The sequence below is a fragment of the Spermophilus citellus genome (genome assembly GCF_964194105.1).
Source record: "Spermophilus citellus genome assembly, chromosome: 6".
NCBI classification, from domain to species: domain Eukaryota; kingdom Metazoa; phylum Chordata; class Mammalia; order Rodentia; family Sciuridae; genus Spermophilus; species Spermophilus citellus.
Window position 1 is genome coordinate 29,376,715 of NC_138187.1, and position 22,154 is coordinate 29,398,868.

Consider the following 22,154-nt stretch of genomic DNA (forward strand, 5'->3'; position numbering starts at 1 on the left):
GACATCAGCACTCGGGTCTGGCCTTGAGGCCCACTGTGAGCAGGACTCTCCTCTCACAGGAGCTGGCTTGGCAGCAAGCACAGCCTGCCAGCACCTACCCAGCGGCGCGGACCGCCAAGCTCCCCTGGAAACTCTGCTGTGGAGCATCGTCACTCCCATTTTCTGGATGAGGAAACAGAGACTCAGAGGTGGTGTGGCCCAGCAACGTCTCCACCAAAATTCACCCCACGTGGATCTGTGTACAGGCCTCTCCTCTAGGGCTATTAAACTCTCAGATCATCTGTGCTGCTCAAAATAGCCCTTGAAAAACCACAGGATGCACTCAGGAAGCGGCCCATGGCTCAGGAAGGACAGGCCAAGCAGGCCCTGAGGGCAGCTGGATAGAGGCTGCAGGGCCAGCACGTGGGGCTCACGGGAAGAGAGCACCTGTGGGTCTCCAGCACCCCACAGCCCAGGTCAAGACCTATGTGCAGATCTGACTGCTGCTGGTGACACAGAGCAGAGGCCAGGGTCACCTGCTTATTGGTTACCTGAGAGTGCTCCCCCTCACTCAGCATCCAGGACTTGAGCTTTCCAAGGTCCACATTCAAGGGCATCACTGGGCTCAGACTGAAGAGAGATGGAATTCGATGTCTCCAAATAATGACATGCCAAGAGCCAACCAATGTGACTGGGCCTTCAGAAATTCTGGGGCCCCCACTGCTAAACAAGAGGCCCAGATTGATTAATGATGGTTTTAAAATCTCCATGGAAGGCTTTGTACACACACGTGTGTGTGTGTTCATGTATGTGCGTGCATGGGTATGTGCGTGCATGAGCGAGTGCACGTGTCTGCACCCCCAGTACGCATGTGGATGTTAGAGGGCAGGAAGAATATGGAGGAGTGGGTTCCATTCTTAGGTGCCCAATACCTTTGTGGAGCCTGAAGTCCCTTCGCTGCCCCCTGACGACCACCCACTGCCCTCTGTCCTGTTTCAGCTCTCAGCCACCTGCAGTCAGCAGGCATGACACTGGTTTCCATAGCCACCGCCATCTGCCCCACTAGGGTAAGAGCTCTAAGGGGTGGAACCTCTCCGCCCCCCACTGTGTCGCAGCACCTCACCCTGCCCCTGCCATCAGGAAGGGCTTCACACTACTTTCAGAAGGGAGAGAAGAAGGAAGAAAAGCATTTATTAAGCACTTACTGCATATTCCATGCACATGAATTCAATTCACCCTTCTACCACCTGGGCTACTGAGGTCAAGCATCCCTAATCTGAAAATCTGAAATCCCAAATGCCCCAAATACTCCGAGATGCTAAAAAAAACTTTCAGATTTTAGAGCATTTTCGATTAAAGATGCTCAATTGGTGAAGTTTAGAGAAACATTCCCAAATTAAATTTAAAAATAAAGCCTCCAAAATCTGAAACTGTTCTGGTCCTAAGCATCTCAGGTGAAGACACTGGACTTGTGTCAATGCCTTCTGCTCACAGGAGGTCCCAGTCTCAGAACTGTCAGTGACCTCGCTCAGGACCCTGATCTTACAGGACCCTGACGCAGACAGAACTATTCCTGCAGGTGAAGACCTGAGGCTGAGCTTCCGCCCAGTGCTGCTGAGGTCACAGTGCTAGGGAGCAGCACAAGACCCGACTGAGGCTGGAGGTGCACAAGCCAGCCAACCCCCTGCCTCAGCCTCTACAACCCCTCCCAAACCTGGCGCAGGGTCTTTCTGGAATGTGGGGGAATAATGCAGCTGCCAGTCCCTCCTGACCGGGGCACCCTCAGGGCCTAGTTCATACATTACTGCACCATGCTCAGGACAGCTTTTCCCCCAGGGACTCAGAGGAACCGAGGACATCACCACTGAGGCTGATAAATTGGCTTAACGAGTTTAATTGGTAACAGTTAAAAGTTTACTTTTAATTTTTAAACCTTTCCTGGTTAAAGTCTTATTATAACGTAACGGTGGGTGATTCTGGAATGATTAAACACCCGGGTCAATTATTTGGGCATTATGATTTTGCCCAATACTGGAGTGGCCTCTTGTCAACTAAGTCGGCACCACAAAAATAAAAACTCACGAGGCGCTTTCACATGTGGAGCTATCACAAAGGAGAAGAGAGAAAATCAACTAAAAAGCTGTTCCAGGGCTCTCACACCACGAGAGAGGAATTTTTAAAAACAGCTTTACTAAAGTGCAACTTAGACGCCATTAAATTCTCCCTCTCAGAGTGCACGACTCAGCGCTCTGGAGCACACTCACAATTTGTGCAACTATTACACTGCACAAATCACCCACATAAGAAACCACACACTCACTACCAGGCAGCTTCGGGACCCTCCCTGCACGCCCTGGCGGCCACTGATGTCTTCCTGTCTCCATGGATGCCACCCTCCCGGCACTTCCCAGAAACCTGTCATGGGGCGCCTCCCCAGCTCCTTTCACTTAACATAGTATTTTCAAGGTCCACCCACGGTGTGGCACGTGGCAGTTCCCTTCATACGGACGAAGCCCATTCTGCTCGCTGGCTCACCTGCTCATGGACAGCAAGATGGCTTCTACTTTTTGGCCACTCTGTTCACGCTACTATGGATACCCGTGTGCACACTTCTGTAAGTGTTTTCAGTTCTGTGGGGAACACGACTGGCAGTGGACTTGCTGGGCCACCGAGGAACTAGTTTTTTGAGGAAATGTCAATAAAAGGCACTTCTTGAGTTCTTTTTTAAATTCTGCACAAAGAAATTAAGTAAAATCAGATAAAATTTTTATTTATCCTCTGCCGGCTTGAGAAATGAATCTTGCAAAGTGACGTATATAATGTTTTTTTTTTTTTTAAATTCTATTTTGGAAAGAAGAGATGGCGACATGAGTGCCAATAATATGCCAGGACTCTGGTGCTCCGGCCACTAGGTGACCGTGGAGCTGAAAGTACAGGCCACAGCTCCGGCCCACTGCCCGGGCCGCCAAAGGCGGGAGGGGGTGGCAACCAGGCTGGGGCTGAAAACCCAGCACAGGGGCTACAGCCAGGCCCTGAGTACCAGTGTGTGACCACCCCACGTCCCTGGCCATCTAGCCTGGGGCCCCCTCATTGCCCACTGCCCTTCTGAGACCTGAGTCTGTCGGGACGTGACTGGACTCCCTCCCACCTAAAAGCCACGGCAGTGGCACAGGGTGGGGTCTTCAAGTCAGCAACTCAACGTGCCCCACGAGATACCGGAAAATGACGTTGGCTGGTCACCAGATGGTGGGAAGCAGTTCGGGACTCTAACAAGGACCCAAACCTGAATGGCAAACTCCAGTCTCACGGGCTGCACGGTCTGGCAGCTTGCTGAAAACAAGAAAAGTGCTGGGAGCCCGGCGGACCGCATACACATGCAGCGGGGAGCCACCGCCCAACAGCACTGGGGCCACAGGGGGCCTCGACCGACTCCTCAGCCATTGCCCCGCCTCACCCAGGACACCTACAGGCCAGGACGCCCGGGCTCCAGCCAGCTGCCAGCAGCCCGCATGACTGTCCACTGGAGTGGCCTTGTATTGCAGGGCACCCCCCTTCCAGAGAGTCACTCCTGCGGTGCCTACAGAAGGCCACAGCTACGTGTTGCTGTCCTGCGCTCCCACACCTACCTCCACACTGCGCCAGCACAGGGACCATGACGCAGCCCAAGTCCACGGCATCTCCCAGTCCTCGTCCCCCTCACCTTTGTACAAAGCTGGCACAGGGGGACGCTGTGGCCCTTGCTTTCCACCTGACTTCAGGAGCACTTCCTCCTGGTCCATAAAGAGCAGAGGCCCAGGACCCAAGCCCACTTCACAGAGGTGCAAGGCTTCACCCGAGTCCACCTGCAGACGCAGCCCAAGCAGGAAGGAAACAGAGGGTCGCGGGCCTGAGGCGAAGGGCCAGCCAGGATTCGGCGTCAGGAAACAAGCTGACATGTGAGCGCAGGGACGCCCCGTCACACCAGCACTAGAGTCAGGGACAGGAGCCCAGCCAGGCCACTGCCCTGGGCCAGACAACAAGGGAAGAAGATGGGCTGGCCTGGGTCTGACCACCAGGGACCTGGGTCCCCAACGATCAGAACCAGAGCCGAGCTCTGCTGCTGGCGACAGGAGCATGATGTCACATGCTTCTGACAGGACAGATGTAGATGGCACAGGCACAAAGCAACCAGCATGATGACCCAGGTGTCCTGAGGGTCCATGCGCCAGCCAGCAGGCAACGTGGAGGCAAGGGAACGGCATGCGAGGAGCAGCCTGGAGGCCGCGTGGCCACGATGCGGGGTGAGATGGGAGCAGAGCAAGCCAGACACCCCGAAATGGTCAGGGCAGAGTGGACACTGACCTGGCACCGGTGCCCAGGACACAGGTGAGGAACACCGCGGCACCAGGATTCGGCTCTCCTCCCGCTCCTTCCCACAGAGGCTGGCCTCCCCGAAAAGCCAAGGAGCAGGGGGAGGCTGGGCCATGGCCCAGCGGTAAGCATGTGCCTCCTGCGAGGCCCAGGTCCACCCAGCACCATGACAAGAAAAGCAAAAAAAAACCCACAGAGCAAAGAGCACACCTGGGTCTCCCCGGAAGCAGTCAGACACTGAGACCACCTTCCTGCGGTCACGTGTCACAGTCCCAGGTGGCAGGAGGCTATTAGTCGCTGCGTTCCTGGAAGGACACCACCCTGGGCAACTTGGTCCTCACTGGACTAGTCCCTCTCTGCCACATTACTCCTTGTGGCAGGTCTCCACTGTCCTGCCAGTCAGACAGTGTGTTCCCCAAAGCCCCTGAGACTCTGCCCCAAGAGCCCCCAACGCATCTGTGTGCTGAGAGATGCTTGTTCCATCAGGAAGCCACCAAGAGCATGGACTCCACAGCCGGCTACGTGGACAGGCCCAGCTGGGCACAAAGCAGCTGTGGGAGCAAACCCAGAAGTGAACTGAAGGAGCTGGATGTGGTGAGCCTCGCTACTGAAGAGGCTGAGGCAGGAGGATCACAAATCCAAGGCCAGTCTCAACTACTTGTCAAGACCCTGTCTCAAAATAAAAAGGGGTGGGATGTGGCTGGGTGGTGGAGCGCCCCTGGCTTCAATCCCCAGGACCATGAAACCACAAGCAGCAAACTACAAAGTAACAGAATGGAAAAGCAAGAAGAGGTGATTCCTAGGTAGAAGAATGGGACTCTAGAGCCACCCCTGGTAACCCCTGAAGAGAAGTAGCAGGTTTTCTGGTGCCACAGCCTCATCTATTCCCTGGAACCACACCTGGGAAACCCAGGGCCCGCCTCACCTCTGACATGACCACAGAGAGGCTGAGGAGACGCCGGGCAGCGAGGCCCACACCCATCCGCTTCCATCCCCGCAGCTGCCTGCCCTGGGCAGGAGCAAAGCTGCTTCCCGCAGCAGAGGCGCCTGCACCACAGCCAGCCCACGGAGCCCCGTCACACCACGGTTATCTCTGCCCTGCACCCATCTCCTGTGCCAGAGCACCCAGCCCCAGCCAGGGCATAGCTGTCTCTGCCAGAGTCAGGCCTTGGTGCCCCTCAACACCCCCTGAGCTCTGAGGCCTGGGCTCCTTCCCCCCTTAGCATCCACTCTCTGGGTGCAAGGCAGAGGAGGGTGGTGAAGACCCAGATGCTCCTCCTGGCCTGGCAGCGGACATAGGCAGCAGGCATCTAGGGGACCACATTCTTAAGCAGGGGCTCAGGTGCTGCACGCTCATCGATGTTAACGGTCAAGACTGGGGCTCACGGCTGGGGCGTGGCTCAGAGTGGGGCACTTTCCTGGCAGGCTCGAGGCCCTGGGTTCAAGTCTAGAAGCTACAAAACAAACGAACAAAAAGCCCCCAAACAGAAGTGCTCCAGGGCTGATCTCATCAGAAGATGTGGCTGAGCCACCCAGCGCTGAGCTCGCCCACACCCGCCCTGCTGCCTGGTGAGAAAGACAAGGAACTCTAGACAGGGACAGCGCCTTCCCCCAGGCTGAGCCTGTGGCCCGTGGAAGGTGTTCCATAAGTACCTGTGAAGTGACGGACTATCCTACAGACTGTGCTGGGAAGACCATGAGCTTCGTTTGGGGTCTTTCTATGACATTCCCTGAGCTGGCCCCATGGGCCAGAAATCTTTGTGCCTAATGCATCGCGCAGTGGGCGTTTCAATGCCAACCACGAACACTCTGCAGGCCAGGAGCCAGGCCTGCGCAGAGCCCTCCATACACACCACGCTGCAGCCCCACGAGCCGGCCTGGTGGGAGAGCCGGCTGGTTTGGTATGAAAACAATGAAACCTGGAGAGGTGAAGTGGTTTGCCCAAAGCCACGCAGCCAGCAAGTCGCCCACGACAACGAACATGAACAGCCACATGCCACGGAAATCCTGCTGCTGTGCTCCGAGAGCGATCATCAGTCCAGTTAGGGATGGATGTTCATTCAGAAAATTTAAACGCATTTTTTATTCTTTTTGATTCAAAGAAAATGTGTAAAACTTTATCCAGAGTAACTGCAGTGTCCTTCAAGGTAACTGCAATTTTTGGATTAAAAAGATGCAAGTGAGAACACCAAGTGGTGAAACTTAAAACAATCCACTCTAAACCAAAGCTCTCAGGCTCCAGCCATCCCAGCGCCCTGCTGTTCCTGCAGCACCACCCCGTCCAGCCTTCTCCTCCTGGCCCCGAGCCTCTCCAGTCACCCTGAAGGGCCTCCTAGGTCGACACCCACTCCCTGGTGAGAGCTTGGGCAGCCCCTGATGTCAGATGCTCAGAACTTCAGGGGACATGGGTGGAAATGCTCCACTCTCACAGAGCAGAGGGAGGGGGCATGCACATGGAGACTCAGCACTGTAGCCCGCACCAGCAGGCCACACTGGTCAGGAGTGGGGACCTTGAGCACCATGGTGGTATCCTCCAGACAGGGGCTGCTTTCCCTGATGACAAACCAAATATTTTAGCCACAGCCTCATGAAGTTCTAAGCACCCTACATTTCACATGTTCGGTGTCCAGGCATGTTGACTCCACAGTGAACGGTGATCTGCTTGTCTAGTGGCACAGCCAGAGGCAGTGACCAGTGCTGAGAAGAAGCCACGGGTCCCTGGGACCCAGACCCCAAACAGAATGATAATGCAGTGTCCCTTCTGGGACCTGGGCTGGCATACCCTGAGGTTCCGCATGTGCTGTCAGACCCCAGTGTGCCACCTGAGCCCACGTCCCCTCTGCGCCTCTGTGGCCCTGGCGGCCCCTGTCACTGCAGGAGGCCTGGCTAGAGGAGGAAGGGCCAGAGGGCCAGGTGTCTCCACGGGACAGCCACCCTGGAGCGCAGCTTGGCAGGGGGTGGGGGGTGGGCAGCAGGTGGCAGACCTGAGACTTCAGCAGGTCCGCTGAGCCCCGCTGCTCCTCCTGTGCCACCATGCTTCCACCCAAAATATTGATTCTAAAATAGAGGTTAATTATTCAATTTCCAGAATGCCCCGTGAGGACAGCCCTGGAGAGCGAGTTCTGCCGAGACATTTAAAATGGATCCCCTTGTAAAGCCTCTGCTCCTGCGTCACTTCCCAGGAGTGGTGGATTAGAAAGGTGCCCTCCCCCAAAGTGGCTTTTCTTCCAGGCCTGTTCCTCTGTCCTCCCTGGAAAGCCAAGAGCCACAGGCAGACTTCTGAGGTCTGTGGCGGTGGCAGCCCACTCGCCCCAGAGAGCCAGGCGGGCTACCCTGCAGGTGCCCCGAGGGCCACCCAGCTGTCCATCTGTCTGGAGGACTCTGGCTTCTTGGTATTTCTCACTAAGCCTGAATCAGGCACAAAGGGACCTGGGAGACAGACGAAGAGTGCGCTGCCCGCCACTCTGGGCACTGTCCTCCCAGTGATACTCAAAAGATGCAGGAGCGGTTCCCAGAGCCCTTTACAGTGCACTTCCGCAAAGGCGTTTCAAAGGCCGCAGCAGGTGAAATGCCGGCTCTAAAAGAAACATCGGGCGATGAGCCTCACAGGCGCAGCCTCAGACTCTCCACTGCAGACCCACGGCCGCCCCACATGTCCATAAGGACTCTGGTGACCTCTACCCACCATGGGGCACAGGCCAGAACGGGCCACACGTCTGCACCTGCACTTGCACAGTGCCCACCCAGCTTGTTCCACACCTGCACCTGGAGTCAGCCAGTGCCATGATGTTCCTGGACAAGCTATCCACGGCCGCGTCCCCAGAGCCCACGCAGGGCACGCATGACGTTCTGCTGGGGCTATGGACAATGCAAAAGAGGCAGGTGGCTGGCCACACACTGTCTGATGAACCACAAAACACCCAAGACGCGTGTCCCGGGCGTGCGCGAGAGCCACAGCCCCTCCGGGAGGTCTCCAGGGAACCCCTCACCTCTGGAGTGTTCTTCTTGAACTCGCGGCTCTGCTCGATGAGCCGCTTCCTGGACTGTTCGCTTTCATCCTGACGGTTCGCCAACACTGTCGCGGTGGCATCGAGTTCTCTCTGTGGAGGGACACAAGAAGGAAAACAAGGATTGTGATCGTACTTTCTACCAGAAGGGTTCACATGTCCACCTGACCAGGACACTCAACAGAGACCCCTGGGGCTCTGAGACACCCACTCGTGGGCAGAGGAGGGACTGGGGCAGTGAGCACCATCCCCCTGCCCCACAGGCCCTGGCTGAAGAAACCCAAGCTTGCTCAGCCTGCCACGCTCGCCACGCTGTTCCCCACGCACACTGCCCAGTGGCCATGCTAGAACAGCACACACAGAAACAGCGTCTCCACGCCAATGTCGGCAATGCCTCCCTCCAAAGCAGCTCACGATGCTCTGAGCAGGCCTCTCGGGCCACTCTCCTGAGTCCCAGTCCCCTGCTGAGCACAGTGCTTCCAACCAGGGCTTCTGTCTTGCTGTCCTTCCATGGTGCGGGCCTGGGATCTTACAGTCACATCTGATTTGCTTTCATTCAACAAATATTTACAGGGAGCTTAACTCTGGGTCAGGCACCACACTCAGGACCATTAACCTGTTATTAGTTTTCAAGAGGGACCTTTAAAAGGCAAATTCTAATATAATTATTTCCAAAATCTTGTAAACTTCCCAGAAGCAAGGCCCCTGGAGGGGCAGTGGCTCTCAAGCAATCTTACTTGTCCTGGACAGACTTGGGGACCACTGCAGGGGGTCCCCAGAAGAAGACCTGCCTGGGTGGAGGGCGCTGGGCTCTGCTCTACTCAGCGACCTGACGCTGGTGTCAGGAACTTGTGCCCTGGCCTCAGGTATTCTGCGGGGAGCTGCCAGGAGTGATGTAAAGCAGGCTGTGGCACATGGGCCCAGAAGTGGGGCTCCAGGCACGTGGCAGGAGCACGAGCCACGTGGCTGTCACCAGTCAAAGGCCCACCGTCTCCTGAGTTGGTTCAGTTTCTGAAGCTGCAATGGCAGCTCATTCTGCGTTGGATTCAGATGGTTGCTCCAAGTGGCCTCTCGAGGCAAGGACCGGCACGCCCTGCAGTCTAGCAGAGCCAGGATCTTGCTGAAGGCTCAGAAAAGCCACGAGGACCCACCACTGACCCCCCAGGATGCCACAGTTAAGGGTTTCTCTCCGCCCACCTCCTCAGGTTCCCGTGAGTTTCCTTTTTAGTGAGAATAACCCAGTGGGCCCCAAAGCCCTCCTGGTACCACTATGGGGTGGCCCACAGCCAGACAAGATGACAGAGAGCAGGGACAACCACCCAGCAGGCTGTCAGCTCAGGAATCGTGGACAGTGGGGGCGGGGGCCCACAGGGGCTGGGAGGGGAGGTGCCGCCACACCACACTCCCCCTTTAGCATTTCTGGCATTAAAGTAAAATTTGGGCAAAAAAGTCCAAGAGAATATCGTGGGCTAGCGTTCGAGAACAGATGTCAAAGCTATTGCAGAAAAGAGGGAAACACTGAGCATTTTGATAGACCACATTTGAAACGCATCCCAGTCGAGGGAAGGCAGGGAAAAAGAGCAATCGCCACGCATGTGGGAGAGCGGGCTGGGACGAGAAGAGGAGCCACAGATACGCAGGAGGCGCTCGGAAATATAAACAATCTGGCGAGGAGGAGGACGCAGACGTCTATATTTAAGCAGCAGCAGCAGAAGTTATAAAAGGAGGCTTCAAGGAGGGGATGAAAGCCAATATTGAAATATGACAAAAACGAAGGGTTGACGTTTGTTCCAGGCACACACACAGAGGACCAAGAGAATGACACAGAGCCCCGGCGCCTGCGCCACCAGGAAGTCCACCCGGGTCAGCCACCCAGTCGGGGCATCTGCTGGCTTCTTTAAGACACTGAGGTGCCAGATTCGGGGGGCACAGGGGGACTTGTGGGGTCCCAGCCTTCCTTCCTAGTGGGGAGTGTGGGTAAATGACTGAGGAGTCCCCAGAGTGAGGGGTCTGCAGGCCCCTCTGTCCCTGGGCTCCCCGTCTGGCCTCTGGCTCGGGGTCCCTCCCTGGGCAGGCTGGCTGGTCAGGAAGCCTAAGCTGAACAGGTGACAGCGGGCAGACCCACCTTGACCCCGGCATCGCAGAGCCAGTGCATTGGAGGCCACCTGCCGCAGAGGCCCCCACGTGCCCTCCCCATGCCTGCAGACACATGCAGGCCGACAAAAGGGGTCTCCAAATTCAACAGCACACTGCCACCTGCCACCACAGAAACAGATCAGCAGAGGACAGGAGGGAGCCTCAACCGCCCGGAGGGGGCTGGCGGGATTTAAGGCTCACAATCTGACCAAGGCCCCTGGCAGGGAGCGGGGAGGGGGGAACCACCGAGTCCTTCTGAAGGAGGCCAAGGTGCTGGTTCCCAGGCTGTGGGCACTATGCAGAGGGAGGAGGCACCTATTAAACACAAACTGGACATGTCCCCCTGCCCACCAAGCCCGCCTAAACTCCAAGTGCCCAACACGATGACACTTAACAAGGGAACCTCGTGTGTTGAGGGAGGGACCAAAACAGACCCCTTAGCCCAGGAGTCACAGTCACAGTAAACGGGAGCAGAGTGCCCACATTGGAACAGCTTCAAGTCACACAGAGCCGCAACACCGGGAAGCCACAATGCCCCCCAACAGCAAATCTGGCCTAGCCACTCAGACTGCAGGGCGATGGTCTGAAAAATACTCCTGTACGTGCTGTGTAGGAAGGGATGGTCAACAGGACATACTTAAGCAAAAAGAGCAAAGTGTCCAAATGTCAGCACTACTTAAAAGGTCAGGAGTGCCGATGTGTCCACCAGGACAGGCTCCAAGGGAGGAGTCCAGAGAAACGCAGAAGGAAACTTGTACCCCGGGCTCTGGGGAGGGACGGCCAGCCACCTGCCCTGCAGTGTGTGCCTTCTGACTGCTTTGCCATGTGGCATATTATCTAACAGGGAAGAAGGACAAAATACATTAACTTTTAAACCCTGTCGCCCCAGGCGCTCAGGAGGCTGAGGTGGGGGATTGTGTGAGCCCGGCAGCTAGAGACCAGCCTAGGCAACAGGGGCTTAAGATTCTGTCCTAAAGAAAAAAAAAAAAAAACAAGTCCTATCAGTGTAAACACACACACAGTGACAGAAATACACATAATGGCTTGGGCACAGTCTCATGGTGCACAGCCACAGAGAGTGGCGGCCTGGAAGGGATGATCTCTTGATTCTGGCGATTCAAAAAGGGAGGTGTGGACTGGGGGTGCAACTTGGTGGTGAGCATGTTCCCAGCTGGTAGGAGACTCTGGGCTCAACCCCTGGCATTGCAAAAACAAACAAACCAAAAACCCTGAGGCTGGCACATCTCTTATCACAACAGCTATTCCTCATACAATGTGCTGCCCCGGGGCCAGTCAGGGGTAGGGGAGACAGTTACAGAAAGCACTCTTACAGGACAGGGCAGGAGGGCCCTGGGGCCCAGGACCTTGGTCCCTGGTAATGACAAGCTGGCAGGGTTGCCAGCAGCCCATGAACTTGGAACCAAGCATTTCCAAAGGGACCACATGCGGCCAGGATGGGCACCTGATGCAGGTGTTTTGCAGTTCAGAGCAGTCACTGGACGGCTGAGGTAGGGTGGTGACAAGATCCAGGGCGAGACTGTGGCTTTTGGAACCATGTGGCCCCAGGCAGCTGTGTGGCCAGGCCACTGATCAGGAGTTGCGGGTGTCAGGCCTAAGGCGGACTCTCTAGAGTGGCTCTCTTCACCCCTCGAGGTGTCCCCACCAACCAGAGCTGGTGGCCCTGCTCATCCCCAGAAGAGCTTCAGAGGCCATGGCCCAGACTCAGCACCATCCCCTGGGGAGCAGATGGGCCCAAGCTCATCTGGGAGCCCAAGGGCCACATGCACAGAGGCCCTGGTTCTGTGCAGGTGTGTGGGCCCCACCCAGGAGCCGTGCTGGCCACAGTCCTATGTGCCTTGCTGAGACAACCATCAGAAGCCTTAACTCCGAGGACATACAGCTCCTACATCCTAAATCTCTGCAGGACTCCAGAATCTCAGACAAGGCACATTCAGAACAAGACCAAAGAAAACCACCACATAACTAAGCTATTTAAAAGAAATTTCAGAAAATGTTTTAAACACGTTTTTCATGATGTTACTGGTCAGTCTGGAATTGCTCACTTTCAAGGTACATAAGTCTCACAGTCGTTCCCCCCACCCCCCGCCCCGCCCCCCATCTGCTGAGCCTCTTCCTCAGGCCCCAGGCCAGGACAGCCTCCCATGGGGAACCTTCCCAGGCCGCAGAGGGGTCTCCTCCCAGCCCCTGGGGCCACATAGCAGCCACACAAGTCCTCTACCTTGAATCCAGAGTTAGCTCAACAGCTGTTCTTTTGGGGAGTGTCAAACTCATCCACCAGCATAGCCCAGAGAGAAATTGTAAATGACTCTATTAGTGAAAACTAAGAGGGCTCATGCACACAAGGAAAGTCCCAGGATGTCTGATGGGCAGGCTTCAGGGCAGCTTTGTTTTGTGCCCATAACAGCCTTTTGGAGGAACAGAAGGAGCTCTGGCTAGAAAGGGGTGAGGGCCTCTAGCCTCCTCCCAAGACCTCTCCCAGCCCCCACTCAGAGTTCTGGGGCTGGGGGTGTGGCTCAGTGGTGGAGAACATGCCCACCATGACCCCTGGTCATCAAAACCTATGAAGCCCCCATACAGTAGGTGCCAGAAAACCCCGGATGGAGACCCAGGCTCCACCCCATGGCGGCCTCTGGCTGTGGCCAGATGACCTGCCTTCCCTGGAGATAATTAAGATAACGCATCCCAAGTTGTGGCATGGTGAATGCTGTATCCAGGCTAATTTTCATTAACACCAGAATCCCACACCTGGCCTCAGCCCTGAACTCATCCTGCCACCAGCATCCTCGAGCAGGGTGGGAGCTCCAAGGGGCTCCAGTGAATTAGACAACACCGCCTACAGGGGCCCAGGGCACAGCAGTGACAAGGCAGAAGGGCCAGGCCAGGGGGACAAAACCCAGAGGAAGAGGGTAGAGAAGACAAACAATCCTTCTAGCAAGAAAGCTCTCCAGGTTTCTGTGAAGGGCGCCCATCTTCACTCAGTCCCCACGGTCACCTTCCTCACTGTGACCAGGGCTTGCTGGGCTCTATGCAACTGAACAAGGGCTCAGAGGAACCAGGAGCCTCATCCCAGTCCCCAGGAAGACACAGGGGACACAGCAAAGCACCCTGCAGCAGTGGAGGCCAGCAGGAGGGTTAGAGACGCTGAGAGGTGGGCAGGCAGTGGGGGTCAGTTGTGCTCAATTAAAACTGTAAAAACCACCTCCCTAAACGTGTCCACCACCACAACCAAGCTGCCCAAGCCGCCCAAGCTGCCCACGGCAAACAGGCAGATGCAGGTACAAAGGAGGCTCCGCAGGCTTTCGGCAGGGCTGGAGGGTGGCGCATGGGGCGGGGTCCTTCCTCTCCCCGCTTCTGCACCTGGTCATTCTGAGCACGTGAACGCAACGCCTACTCCCTAAAATGAGCATTTCTCTTTTAAAAGCCTCACTTACCTAACAGAAAGGCGAAGGCCATGAAGGGCCCTCAAGGACTAGGATACCACAGGTGTCTATGACCCTGAGCCTGCCCAGCACTCTCTCTCACACCTCTGGCTCACTGCCACAACTGTCACATCCCATGCCATGTGTCACACATGTGGCCAGAGAGGGCACCTCCACCCAGAAACCAGAGACCATACAATCAGGCTGACTGCCAATGGGGACCCTGAGTGGCAGCAGGCAGTGGCAGAGGGGACAGTCAGGGGGAGACCTGCATCAGAGCTGCCCATTAGCACCCACCACCTAACCCCTGGGGGCCCAATGCTCGGCAACGAGGAGACAAACAGGGGTGAGGAGCAGGGCACAGAGCACAGCGGGACGCTGGAGCAGTGAGGACCAGCGGGATGGCAAGAGGGAGCCTGGGAGGGCACGCAGTGGGGACCCGTCAGCAAGATCTGACACACACCAGCTCCAGGAGAGGGCATGGGCCACACTAAGCTCCAGCAGTGCTCACCAGGCCTGCTGGAAGCCACGGTGGCAGCCCAGAGGACTCGGGTCAGACCACCCCAGCCCATGCCTGCCCTGGCACACCGATTCCCTCCTGTGCCCACAGGGGTGCCCCCCCCAAGCTCCTGGGCATCACTAAATAAAAGAATAAGCTGTAACAGAGTCCAGGAAAGGAGTAGAAAGGTCCAGAGGAGCAGTGACCACCTCTGCTTGGGGGGAAACCAGAAACAGCTTGGTGGAGACATAGCGTCCAAGCAGGTCCTGAGGAAGACCTGGGGCAGGCCGGTACCCCTGGGCAGAACAATGTGGAAGGAGACAGGACACATTCAGGGACTGGAGCAGCGTTCAGGAGGGCAGAGATTTCGCTGTGCTGGGCTACCGGACAAACGCAGCCTCGCAGAGGGGCCATGGATGCAAGATGGTCTAGATCAATCCAGGAGGCGTAAGGGCGAGGAGAAAGGGGCAGGCAGGGGCCGTGATTTCCTCACAGGCCTCACAGTGGGGCAGAGGGGTGAGGAAGGTGGGGGGCGAAGGGCACCTGCTCTAGCTAGCCTTGGAGGATGCTGGCACCATCATGGCTCCAACACAGGAAGGGACACAGGACACACGCAACTGGAAAGCCAACTCCAGCAAGGCGTGGAACACTGCCCAGCTGCGGAGCTCCAGGTCCCCACGACCCCAAGGGGAAGCCTGGTGGGGAGACTGGCGGGCAGCCACCACCCTTCCCAGGGCAGGGCACGAGCCCTGAGCACAGCAGGCTAGGGAGCTGCCTGGGCCGGTCCCTCTGCCATCTCCAACTCAGGGAGCAAGAAGCCGGCAAAAATGGGCATGTCAACAGCAAGCGCGGACCTGGGGGTAACTTGCAGCGACCAGTGACAGACTGACAAGAAGCACTGTGGCCTTGACCCTGCTGAGGAGCTCTACCCAGGGCCTCTTTCCCCCACCAGGGGTCAGGGCCGGGCATGCAGATCAGAACCCTGGCCAGACCTCAGGGGGCAGGGATGGGACTTCTGCTCCAAGGACAGTCTGAATACTGCTCAGCACCATCCGGCGAGCGCCTGTGATGACACTGCATCTGCAGAATGGTGCAATGCCACCTGCCCTCCTAAGAACTAGCAGGAGGCACACGGGACTCCAGTGGGTGCTGCATGGCCATGGCCCCTGTGCCCTCAGCCCCAGAGACACCTGCAAGGGAGCTGTGCTCCCAAGTTGGGCACACTTGGAAAATGCTTCTAAGGGCAAAACCCTAAAACCACCTTCCCCCAGAACAGAGGCAGGAAGAGACCCAAGGGGTTCCTAGTGACAATAGTGCCAGGGAACATGTGGCTTTCACTCTACTGAGAACCATGGAGGGGTTCTGAGCCCCTCCCTGATCCAGGGACTCAGCCTTGGGTGGGTCTCTGGGACCTGGGAGAGCTCCTTAACATAAAATGAGGACACGCTAATGCTCAGTGTGGTTCCAGGCTGGCACAGCAGGTCCCTGTCCTATTGCTACTCCACCTGGACCCACTCCAGAAGGCCACTTTCCTGAGCAATTTTTATCCTTGAAAAGTTCTGCAGCGAGTGTTAACCCAATGCCTCCTGACCCCGGAGATGACCTGCCGTGGACGCCTGACCTGGAGATTCACCCACTGAGCTGGGGCACCTGTTAGCACCGTGGGGTGGGGGGAGAACAGGGCAGGGAGAGACAGGGGCAAGGTTTCTCAGCATGTGCACATGTGCGCGCACGCGCGCATACACATATGCACACACGCACACGCACAATTATGATTTTGGACCATGTAAATATAGTACCTATTCAGAAATAAAACCAAATAAAACTAAATAGATTGGCCTAACAAAAGCTATGGGGTATGAAGTTTTCATACAAGCCTTTCTGACAATTTCTTGGGATTGAGAAATTTTGAGAGAACCAAAATTTTGTTTTTTGTTTTTCACCCCGTCAAAAACCCACCATGCAAAGACAAGAATGCCAGATGTACCCAACAAGCCTGCGCTACATATAACACTCGCTAGACTCTCATTTAAACAGGGAGACGTGAGAGACGGTGTCTCGGGGATGCATAATGAACTCTAAGGCGATCAGACGGCTTGGAGCAGGCGCGGCAGCACTGGGTTGGGGAGTGAAGGACGCCTTCCAGCCCTGCCCTGGAGGGCTCTCCTTTACACTCAACTGGACCACATGAAATTCCTGATAGGGACCATATTTGACCTACACAAACACCCGTTTCATAAGCAGTGTTCTTTACCGCTGCCTCCTGGCTGTATCTCAAAACCACACGGAAGCTGCCAGCCGACCTGGATGGCAGGAGTTCACCCTGCTCCAATCTTGACCTCTCCAAGGAGCCCTCAAGACCCTTCCCCTTCGCTCTCCGCTGTGCCATCTGGGGCTGGCTCTTGATGACCTGCCCGAGTTCTCTATGCTTTCTGCCTAGGCTCATCCTGTTCCTGTGCCTCCCCTACAGGGCCTGGGGAACAGGGAGGGGCTGCTGAGGTCCAGCCCGCTGTTGACACTGCCCATCCACGGGCCTCGGACGAGCTGGGGAGGAGCAGCCAGAGATCTGCTGCTCTGGTCCCGCAACAAGGCACCTGAGGCCCCACCCGCTAAGGGCTGCCTGGCTTCAGGGTTTCATCACCGTTCCACACTCAGGAGTACTAATGTGGAGCACACTTCTTGCGTGCCACTTTAGTGTACATCAGAAGACCAACGGGAACTTGTTACAATTAACAAATGTCCATGAAGGCAGATTTGGGGAGGCCTTTGGGTCAAGGAGGCCTTTCTCCTGCCCAGCTGCACTGGCCAGCCCTGCTGCGCTGGCTGTAGGTGACAGAGCTGGGTGTCCAAGAATGAACGGGCCCAGACCCTGCAGCTGTGGCCACAGCAGAGGCAGGCAGACTCAAGATATCTCCAGTGGCTGACACAACAGCCAGTCACTGTGTGAGGAATCAAGGGGATAAACAGGAGCTTCACCATCCAAAACGAGAAGCCCTCATCCCACGGGGATACGGCACTGTGAACTAAATAAGAAACCTGGTCTCTCAGTTACAGGAGTCCAGCTTCAAGAGTCAGTGGTCACGTGTGGCCAGTGGCTAACGCAGAGATTGTCCCATGAGCAGAGAAGGTTCTCGGGGAGAGGGGAGAGCGCTGGACTCAGGTGATCCTCCAGCCCAGAGGGTAGCCAACGGTGCCACACAGGCGCTGCGCTGCCGTCCCATTTTGCAGACAGGAAACTGAGGATTAGCAGGGCGTCTGGCTTCACCCTGATCACACTGGGAGGTGGCAGGGCTGAGGTCAGAATCCAGGTCTGGGTGACTCCAAAGCCAGGCTCCCTGCAGGAAATACTGCCGCCGCCTCTTCCCCAGCTCCAGCCCAATGCACCTTCCTTTCTCCAGGAAATAGGGGGCCAGGTCATCAGCGAAAAAAGAGGCAGGGACAGGGAAGCCATTGTGTTTTAATCTCAAAATAATTATGTCATTGCCAAAAGGGATAACCCTGATCTCATCTACACTGGTAAAAATGTTTTCCTCCTAAAGTATTTGTTTCAGAAATAAGCCTTTAATTTGAACACTTTAGGAGCCAGAATTTCTGTCTGTTGAAAATATTTATCTCCATTGTTTGGCAGGAATCAATTTGTCAGGGCACCAGCCACTCTGGCAAAGGCTCCTTCCACTTCTCTGGGAAAACGCTGGCGGCAAAGCCACCCTGCAGCTTACTCTCGCTGTTTGGGAACCCCAGCCACAACAGCTGCCAGCACAGGCCCAGGCTGCGTACCAAAGCCACCAGCCAGTGCAGCTGCACTGGGATGGACCCCCGTGGGGTCCTCAGGAACACAGGGGAAGTGGAGGGCAACTGGACACTCCCACCTCCAGAATGAGTACAGACTTAACTACTCTGCAAGCGGCAGAGCCTTGAACTCAGCAGATTTTTCTTGAAGTCCTGTTTCTTGGGGCGCTAAGCCCGCCCCTCAAGGGCATCAGCAAAGTCCAGGAAGCAGCCAGGGTGTCTCCGGCTCAGTAAGCCCAGCTCCATCCTGGATTTGGTTCCTTCCCCTGGGGGAATCTGGGCAAGCTGCGCAGACTTCTAGACCTCAGTTTTCTCATCTGCAAAATACACCACCTACCTTACTCCCAAGGTCCTGGAAAACTACATGGTGAAGAAGAGGAGGAACTCCTATCAGGTGGAGACACTGCTGGGAACGGAAATGCCCGTCCCAACCCACACTCGGCCCTTCCTCCTGCACTGAGGGTGCCGGTGCCTGAGACAGATCCTGGAAGCTGATAGTGTCACAGCTGGAGGTGAGGTGCTAACAGCCCCATTCTGAAACTGTCACAGCCGTGGCTTGCACAGAGCCCTACCTGTGGCCGCACTCCCTTCTCACGTTTTAATTAGCAAATAAAAACTCCAAAAAGCTCTCAAAATGATTTTGTCTGAAATTTATAAGTAAAGGTTAAAAGATGCCAAGTGGCTCTTGGGGAAAACCAAACTAGCTACAGACGTCGCTCAACAGGCAGAGCAGGCTCATCTGAAGAGCTCGGCCCAGCCGAGAAAAACTACCTCTCACCAGCTCCAATTGATTCTTGCAGTTAATTTTGAGATTTTTCAGGGCATGTTCAGCGAGCAAGGCTTACAACATCCTAACCACTGGCTGAGACCTGCTGCCATCCAGGTGGCCCAGCAGCATAGGGCCACGAGCCACGAGTCATTCCTGTATTCTCTGCTGGCAGTGCTGGCTTCTGTGGGGCACCTGGGGGCTGGATACCAGCAGGTTCCACCACCCAACAGCTGGGGTGTCAAGAACAGAATGCGGCTTAAACAGGGCCACAGACCGGAGATCCTCAGGGCACCACGTCTAGCTACGCTGGACATAAGGGACCCCAGGAGGCAAACGCTACTCAAGGGACTGCTCTGGAAGTGCTACTGCCCATCTGCCCACTCTGGTCTCCAGAACAGTGATCCATCCTGTCCAGAGCTTTCTAAAAGGTAGACAGAGGGGCTCTTTAGCTCCGACTCTGTCAAGCTGATAATGAGTTTGGCTAACTAGCTCAGGAGCAAGACACATATCAACAAGCCACTACCCCTCAGGCCCCACACAAGCCAGTGCAGGTCCCAGCCGCAGGCCCCTTCACCTGGTGTCACTTCTAGGCCCCCAGGGGACGATTCTTCGAGGCAGGGAACTGTGCCAACTGGGAGGTGCTCCCAAGCTCCTGTGACTGCTCCAGATTCAATGTTTGTCACCTGTTTTTCCCTAGCCCTCACCATCAGTTCTTGACCACACTGACATCCAGAAGGGTTTTCTCTATCCAGCTCAGCAAAAGGACACCGGTGCCTTGGCCCAGAAGCGACCTCTCTCCGTACCTTTTGTTACTGCTGCTGTGCCTGTGACCCTTTGAGGGGCAAGAGGGGGAGGATCCTCATCTAGCCCAGGAGAGGAAAGGCAGCTCCCAGGAAAGTGGGCTTTAGAGACAGGACCCCCACACACATCTCAGTACCACCTCAGCACGACCGTCCAGAGCTGGTCACCGGACACTTGCAACATTAGCAAGCTGTGCGGGCCCAGAGGCCCAAGCCACCCCTCTAAATGTGCGTCTGACCAACTAGAAGCCACAGGCAGCTCACATCCAGGGACCCTGCACCTACAGTGAGAGCTGCAGGCCCGTGGCAATGCCAACAGGGGAACACACAGTGGGTCCAAAATGACGGCCAAGACCTCAGCTGTCACCACCACCATCACTCACATTCAGGACACCCTTCGGGATCACACGCCGAGAGAGCAACTCTATCGAGATTTTCGGCAAAAGCTGAAACAAATCATGTCCTGGATTGCTGCCCTGTTCCCTGTGAGCCAAGACAGGCCCCACGCTTCCTTCCCCGCAGCTGCAGATCGAGGCCTCGGTCTACGCAGGGACCACGTGCCCCGAGGAGGCCCAGACGGAGTGCCCGTCTGAACCTCAGACTCGCAAAAGGAGGTGCCACTGGGGAGGCGGTGGGATGGAGGTGGAGACCTGCCCACTGCAAAGGGGACCCCTGAGCCCAGAGCCTGCCCCAGGGCACCCCACGGCCCACCCCCCAGGGCCCAGCTGGCTAGCTGTCGACTGACCTAACTTGCCCCTGAGCACCTATAGGGCTCACTCTGGGAGTCAGAGGAACAGGGGAAATGGCACCCACTGTCCCAGGCCCAGACCTCCAGCACAGTGGCTGGGCGACTTCGAGGGAGAAGGCCACAGAAGGTGCCTTGACCCTCACAAGCGGAAAGAGATGCCATCCTCTGGAGGCCAGGGAAGACCTCGTAGAAGTAGCAGGCAGCAGCCATAAGGACAGGCGAGATGTCAGATGCAGGAAGGAGGAGGAAGAAGATTCCAGAAGGCACAGAATGGGCAGAGGTAATAAAAATAGTTGCAGTGACAGCTTATTGACTCATCCTTTATATCCCCATGGCTTGTGATCCCCGTGACAATCCGACAAGATGCGACTGTGCCCACTCCACCAACAAGGGTTCTGGTGTTCACAGGTACAGCGAGCTGGCCAACATCATGCAGTGCCACCTAAAGGGAACCTGCACCGCTCCTTCCACTAAGCCAGCCCCTCTCAGAAGCACTGCCTGGCCTGGGGTCGAGGCCTTGGGGCAGTGGGGAGGGCTGGAGGGTCCTGGGGACTCTGGATTGCCGAGCTATTCTTTCCTGGGAAGCAATGGGGTCCGACTCAGTCCCCCTCTTCTCTGTGAGCCCTTCCCTCCACTACCCCCAGCAGGAGCAGCTGCTGGGGCTGAAAAGCCGGTCAGCTTTTAAACAAGGCAAGGTGCTGGGGTATCCGGCACCACGGTTACTCTGTGGCTGTTGGGTCGCAGTCACTGAGAAAGGCAGGAAGGTGGCCAGGCACACCTCACCGGAGCTGGCAGCATGGACCTGCAGCCCCAGCGGGGGCTGTGCAGCTGGCCGTCGTTACTGTGCTTTGCAAAGATGGTTCTAGCAGCAGAGGGAAGAGTGGATTAGAGGGAGGACAAGCTGAGAGGAGTCACTGCCACTCATAAAGGCCACAGGACGGAGGACAAGGTCACGAAGGGAACGGGACGTCCAGCTTGCACTCCCGATCAGCAGGCAGCCACCAAGTAACACTTGCAATGACATCAAGACACATGAAAGAACTGAGAACTGTCTCTGAAGAATCCTAAACCAGCTTCAGGGAATAAAATAAATGCAGGAAGCAGCCCCGAGACAAGAAAACAGACCACACTAAAGTGGAAGGGTGAGCCTGGGCCGGGCGAGCCTCCCTGAGCTGCCCTCGCTCAAGCTCATCCCCTGCCTTAAATGCTCCCAGAGATCCAGAGCCAGTCAGCAGCTGACCTGTCAAATCTGACTTCTGGAATAAAAATGGAAAGGCCGAGTGGCAGCCGTAACATGGAATTTCCTTGTTTTTATTAGTTTAAGGCTCTTAAAGAGTAACTTTTACATTGGGGAAAACTTCTCAAATATGTACTACTTGAAACTGAGATCCGGTTACCTCTCACATGTTTTCAATCACTCCGCTTGCCAATTTCACTAGTTATCAAAAGGCATTTGTGGTTTAAAGCAAAGGACCAGCTCCCCCTCCAAGTGCATCTGCCCTTCCCACAGTGACCTCATCCCCTGGATCCCTGACCCCTCGAGGCTGCCAGGAAGGCCTGACGGGTGGACTGGGCTGTGCTACCGATCCTCGCAGAAACGCTGGATGGAGGTGGGAGGGCAGCGTATTTTATTCCAA

At 56.2% G+C, this 22,154-nt stretch overlaps 1 protein-coding gene across 17 annotated transcripts in view; it reads right to left on the reverse strand.

Moving 5' to 3' along the window:
* Positions 1 to 22,154, reverse strand: part of CUX1 (cut like homeobox 1) — a 317,448-nt gene that overhangs the window by 241,061 nt on the left and 54,233 nt on the right. For 15 of the 17 annotated variants that reach the window (XM_081297057.1, XM_081297056.1, XM_081297055.1 and 12 more), the window contains exon 2: positions 8,319 to 8,429. The exons of the other annotated variants lie outside the window; for them this stretch is intronic. In XM_081297057.1, coding sequence (XP_081153183.1) covers positions 8,319 to 8,429 — 111 coding nt within the window. The remainder of the gene's footprint in view (positions 1 to 8,318; positions 8,430 to 22,154) is intronic. 17 annotated transcript variants of the gene reach the window in all.